The sequence below is a fragment of the Cupressus sempervirens genome, chromosome 3 (assembly GCF_028749045.1).
Source record: "Cupressus sempervirens isolate cs-2001-9-10 chromosome 3, ASM2874904v1, whole genome shotgun sequence".
NCBI lineage: Eukaryota > Viridiplantae > Streptophyta > Pinopsida > Cupressales > Cupressaceae > Cupressus > Cupressus sempervirens.
Window position 1 is genome coordinate 951,862,724 of NC_143120.1, and position 6,680 is coordinate 951,869,403.

The 6,680-nt window shown below is 34.2% G+C and overlaps 1 protein-coding gene across 1 annotated transcript; it reads left to right on the forward strand.

Annotated features, from left to right (window-relative positions):
- Nucleotides 1–5,042: 5,042 nt before the first annotated feature.
- On the forward strand, nucleotides 5,043–6,132 carry LOC149569891 (protein S40-4-like). Its single transcript, XM_089817812.1, has one exon. It carries the CDS (start codon nucleotides 5,282–5,284, stop codon nucleotides 5,828–5,830), a length of 549 nt encoding a protein of 182 aa, XP_089673938.1. The 5' UTR covers nucleotides 5,043–5,281; the 3' UTR covers nucleotides 5,831–6,132.
- The last annotated feature ends 548 nt before the right edge of the window (nucleotides 6,133–6,680 follow it).

Here is a 6,680-nt window from a genome sequence, read left to right on the forward strand (position 1 = left end):
TCCAACAATTCTTGATGGAGTTACAAGATCACAATTCCAAATTTCCCTAAAAGATGAATGAGACTATAGGTTATTTATACTCCACAGGTGACAATAGGTACTCTTTTTTCTTAGACTAGAATCTCACAATCCAATTTGATGCAATAGGGGACTAAAAGAGACCTAATTCTATTAGCCCTCCTAATCAGGTATTTGGGATTTTTTTCTTTTTTCTTTTGAGTATCCTTTATATTAAATTGTATATTTAGACACCCTTTTAGGGATATTAAACAATATCAAATATTGGAAAATGGTTTTTTCTCCTAGCATACCTAACAGGATTGAGCAATGTTAGGCCTCTATCTGGCAACTTAGGACCAAGATTTTAAGATTGTGCTAAAAGATTTCACTAGTCAACTTCCCTATAGTTTTAGAAATTTTATAGGGTCTACATCTTCACCAAAAATCTAATCCACCAATGGATTCCACTTTTCAGTCCTACTCATAATATTATTAGTCTTCTTTCTCAGCTTTATAGCTTACCATATATGAGCGATTAGCCTAGGGTATCACCTCAAATTGGTAAATTATTCTTGAAAACTCCAAAATTGAAATGAAATAGTATTATACATCCTATTCTATAATTCCAAGAAAGATTTTGAGTTTCTAGTTGTGATATGCTCAGATATGGCCACATTTGCTCCAAACCCGATTCTTAAGTGTTTAAGACGAAACTAACTTCAAAACTATGAATCTCTTTATTGGTACAACTTCAAAACCTCAAAAAAAGTTCCTTAGATAGATTCACTTGGATATATGATCCAATATATTGCAAGGTTATGTCAAATCCTACACAATAATTTTGTATGTAGAATAATGGGAAAAAATATCAAAACTACTATAAAACTTGCATGAGAGTTGTTGTGCTACCAATTCTAATCATTCACCTTTAAAATTTGTTTCCAATGACATTTATTTGGGCCTTGGGTAGTTACAACTAATTTTTTGTGCTTGTTTGTGTATTCTTGCAACATTTTTTGCAAAAGTTGCAAAATTTCAACTTTGCAACTTTTGAGCAACTTAGCATTTTTGCATAATTTATGCTCACATCCACCCCTAGTTGGTTCAACACATCATCAAAAGGTTTTGAAAATGCCTAATTAACCTCTAAACACCCTTCATAAGAATTATTGACACAATTGTTACCCTTTGGTAGCCTTGAGTCCAAAATGTGATTTAGGTCACCTTAAGGGTATTTTACCTAAATGGGTCTAATTGGGATCAACCAACATCATTCATATCCTCTAGAGCTTATATTGCAATACCTTTCACACTAAACACAAAAAAATTGTGGGTGCTTCTGCACCACTATTACTCTATCTCAGTTCCTACTAAAACGAAGGAAAAAATACATAGTAGTGTTGCAGTTAAGTAGTAAATATCATATAATTTTATTAACATTTTATTTGAATGTCATTTCATGACTATCCTAATAAAATTAGCTGAAAGTAGAAAATTGATCTACCCACAACATAGAAGGAACCACAGTCAAGTTTCCATGATAATCATCCAAACATATTAACTTGAAGCATCATCATATAGATATAATCAAAACACATATAAACAACATAATCTTATAAGTAATCTAACAATGTTGTAGTAACCAAAATAAGGTATATCAATCAAATCCATCACTTGATGCGACCATTGATCATCTTAGATGAGTACTCGCTTAACATCATTGTGACATAATCTAAATCCAATAGATATTGGAAAAAACCTTAGTGAGACCACCAAATCCCATCAAAATCCAAATATGGAAGATACTAATCATAAAAACAATACTAATATCAAAATAAACACAAGAATCAACTATATTGGTTGCATCCCACAACACCAACATAAATCACAGTGAAATAATAGTCATGATACCGTACTTGATCAGATGAACTAATCACATCGGGACAATCATACACATCATGTTCCTAATCCAAGTGTCACCAAATATCTCACCCATCCATACAGATGCATATATAAGGTTGAAACCACATCCATTATGATGTTATACATAAATAAATTGAGAGAGACACTACATATTTCACTCTCATCAAGCATCTTTAATTCTCTCAAAACTGTCATCTTGATGATGGATCATTGAGTTTCATCCTAAAGGTTGATGCAAAAAACACTACATAGTTAAAATTCTAAGAAATAAATTTACAATGAGAAGATATGTTACAAGAGGATTAAGAGAGAAGTTGGGGATTGGAGATGATAAGGTAGAATGGTTAAAGGTCCACATGATAGTATGAAAGAGATAATTCCAAGAGAGAAAATAACTCATTGAATAATTATGTAGAATTTCATTTTTCCTAACCCATAGGACATAGACCAGAAACTAAGAGTAGAGAGGTTATCAAATGTTTTCCCTATTTTTTAATCTTAATAATTGGGTATCATAAACACGTAGTTAATCATAAACAGATTTTATAAACCAAGTGATATTTATAATAATGGGATAATTCAAGGAGACCATGCTTGGAATAACACATTCCAGGTTTGAATCTAGTCCAATGAAGTTAGGGGCCTTTTGTATGCAAAATTATAATAGCAATAGTAAAAAATTTATATATAAAGACTAAATAATAGATATAAATATAGAAATTTCAAGATTGAACATGGAAATCCCCAAGTAAAGACACTAGATTGTGTAGTGTAGAAAATGGCTCACCAAATTGTTGGGTCCAACAAAACAATTTCAAACTTTAATTCCTACTAATTTGATATACACATAATCAACTGAGAAATTAAGAATATATCAACTAATGGATCTAGTATTTAACACTTTGGTAAAAGGAAATTCTTCTAGTTTTACTTAGACTTAGGACTTAATTGCACCATGCAATTTAGTCCTTATGCTATGATTTTTATTTTGGTTGATGATTTTTTTAATAAATGTACTAATATAAAGGAAAGAAAGATTTTTTAGAGTAGAAGAAAGATCATTGGCTTGTTTGATATTATAAAAACACTTAAGTAAAGTTGCATAGAAAATCTATAGGATTGCCATGCAGAATGATACAATGACAAGAATGTTAATTTAATAGAGTTGATTATTCTTTTGACTTCAATGATGTTTTCTCATTTGAGAATAAGTAAACTAACATAATCTTTAGTTAATCATTTCAGTCATTTTCTTTAACCTATGAAAGAATATATATTCTTTATGATTTAATAAACTAATTATACATGAGACCATACTAGACAACCTTATCTAAACTAGTAGAAAAATTAAATAAGGAAAACCACTTTGAATGATAGATAAAGTAATTAGAAAATTTGAAATAAATTGTTAGATTAATTTATAGCTACATGCTTGACGATCAACACTTGGTGTGTTGGTTCTATGATAAAGTTGTTGTCCTCACCCAAGTTCAAACCTTTGCAAGACCATTGTGATAAGGGGCTTCTTCTTTTTCTAATCTAATGTACTTGTGGGATTATACCTCAAGCTTTTTTTTAATATTAGAAGTAGCCAAAAATAAGTTGCGTGTCCCATAGTACATACACCACATGTATTTCTAGTAGGTTTCCTTTTTAAGTACATAGCAACATCAACCACCAAGATTTTCCCCTATAAAAAATAATATAATGTCTAACCATAATACTACCACTAGCACGCACCAATCTAAATTAGCGGAACCATTATAAGTCTTAATAACAATTAATTGAACACACAACATAGGGCTATAACCAATAATATTTTAAGTATGAAGCATAAACAAATAAATATTCTTAAAAGTAATAAGGCCATGGAGGTCGTCAAGCATAAAAAATTCACTAATAAACAAGGACCAAGATGGACCAACAGTACTTTTTCTTATGGTTTGCAAGCTTGGATAAGAGTACCCTACCCATTCTTTAGTGAGGAACATAAACATTTCCTTAAAATTATCATCCTTGCAGGTTTTTCCTTGTGAAACTTCTCCTATAGAAAACAAAGGGTGATTGTCTAGTTGTGTATGGCATTTAGTGCAAAGTTGGAAATATCTTGGAGTCATGTATCCATGCTAGCCATGTTAGGAACAATGTCTTCCAACCTTCCCATAAAATTCAAATAGAGTTTTATTGAGTGCAACAAGTTTACCACCTGCGTCCACTTTGATACTACCAATTTGCTCCATAATAGGTTTTTGCATGTTCAAAGTAGGGGAGGGGGAATTGCCATTGGTTAGGAAATAAAGGGTGGGGTTGATAACTTTTTGGGGCTCTCAGAAATATGGGTTGCTATGCTTGGTCAAGGAAGTTTCCTTCTCTAGGGCTTCTTCCTCCATTCCCTTACTCTTTATGTCCTTTGAATTAGTAGAAGAAGAGGGTTGAGGTCTCGTTTAGAGTTTTGTCTTCATCGACAGCTTTGGTGGAAATCCTAATAGAGCGGTGGGGAGATTTGGCTTTGTCAATGATCTCTACATCATAATCTATGTGATGTATGTTAATGTTTAATCATTTTGGGCTCCATGGTTTGAACTGCCACCAAAGAGCTTGGGCCTCAACTTTGTTATATGGGGCTTAGGTCTCCTATTTATAGCCTCACTAGTTGATGGCTCTTTTCACATGGACTTAAAGAGCATAATGGACCAACACACATCTTATATACATGTTACTTTAAAAAAAGAACGAAAACTTTTCAACTATATACTTAATTATTGTGTAAGAAACATGTAAAATGTGAGTGTCCAACTTATGTCTAAGCAGTTGCAGGTGTAACTCAACTATGTAAAAGTTGGCGTGTTAGGTGAACTAGTTAGTGAGTACCAACTTAACCAAGGGGAGTTCGAGGATTCTTATCCCTCAATTATTATTACGACTAAATCATTCCGCTTCCGAAAGAACTCTCTCTATCCATACGAATCCAGAGGACTGACACGTCTGAGGCTAATTCAAAAAGTACAAAAATATCGAGAGCGTTGTTCTCCCTCTACTGCACGTGTCATGTGTAGGGGACCGCAGAACATTAAAATATCAATCAATGACGAGGATAAGATTGGCGCACTTGCGATAAATCCGCTGGACAAGACAAACCGTCGGATACGCAGATCGGACTACAAAGAGGCGTGTAAGCATTAGCCTCATAATGGCCGAAATTCCACGCCTAAAACACGTACGTAAGTGTTGTGAATGTGAAGAAGACGGCACACGAAAAAACTGAGCTCCTTATCACAGCACAAGTTTCTTCGTTAGTCCGAGCGCCTTTCTTTCTATAATATTTACCTTCACGGGTATTATCTATTCCCTGCTTCTTATGTACATGTTTTTTTTCTGGTCATGGTGGTTCTATTTTGAGTGTTGTCGTGCAAACAAAATAGCGGAAAATGGGAATCGAGGAGATCGAGGGTTCCAGTCCCGCGCCGAGGTGCTTCTTGGCTTACCTCAAACTGCGGGGGAACAAACAGAGGAGACGTTGAATGAGCTTCACGAGAACGACATCTTCTGGGGAGACAAAGAATCTCAACAAAATGCCTTGGAATCAGATTTGTTCGGGAGGATGCATGCGAGAAAATCTAGTTGGGGAAATGTATTTCCACATGGAAGGCAGAAGTTGGGCGAGTCAGCGCCTGTGAATGTTCCGAATTATTGGCCGAGGACCATTAAAACCTCTCATCAGTACTCTTTTTCAGACGAGGACGATGAAACGGTCATGACGCCTCCTCACGAACTCGTCGCCCATTATAATAATAATAATAATAATTCAAGTTATTCTGTAGTTGAAGGATACGGCCGGACACTAAAAGGAAGAGATCTCAGAAGAGTACGCGACGCCGTTTTCCGGCAAACTGGCTTTGTAGACTAAGTTAAGCGAAAACAGGCAATGTATTACCAAACGTACAAGCTTTTGTTTTCTTCTTGTAAGTTGGTGGACAAGGCAAGTTTGATAGGCGAATTTCGTGTTGTATTTTGCACTCCAATTTGCTCAAATTGTGATGCATTACTTCGCTTTAGAATTGTAGTATTACTTAATTAAATTGCTGCGAATTGGGACAGCCGGTAAAACCGGTAACTTATGTTTACTGTTCAAAACTGTGATTTGTTTTTCTTCCCAAATTTGTGATCATTATCAGTAATTGTTATGCAACTGATATCAGATCTATACAATTGATTGTGTGCGGTGTTCTATGGTCACTATAGTTGAAAGCTGAAGTGGACTAAAACAATTTAATCATAATTTGTTTTAAATTAACACCATCGTATAGTAAGTGGCGAACAATCTGTTGTGTATTTTAGAATATCCACATTGTGTTAACAGTATATCTATGTTCCCAGTGTCGTGGAGAGGGGTAAGACATGTTTCAAATCGGAATTAAATCCTTATCTGCTAAAATAATAAGAAGAGGGTTCGCGTTACTGATGCAGGGGCATCCGGCAAGTGGAAATATTTCGAAGTTTCTAGTTCATGCATGGTTGAATTATATTGTAACATGGCTTCTAAGCCATTTTAATAGTTTGGTTTTCTTAGTAGCTTAAGAGTCATAGATTTAATAAATAAAGTATTTGTATAATCGTGAACTGTATGATTCCTTATTAGTCTAAGTCTAGTTAGTATGTTATTAGATTACAAAACAGTTTGGAGTCGGAGTTAAAGATTAGTTACGGGAATTAGTTTTGGGAAGTTATTGGGTCTCGGCAATTCTTTATCTCTGCAA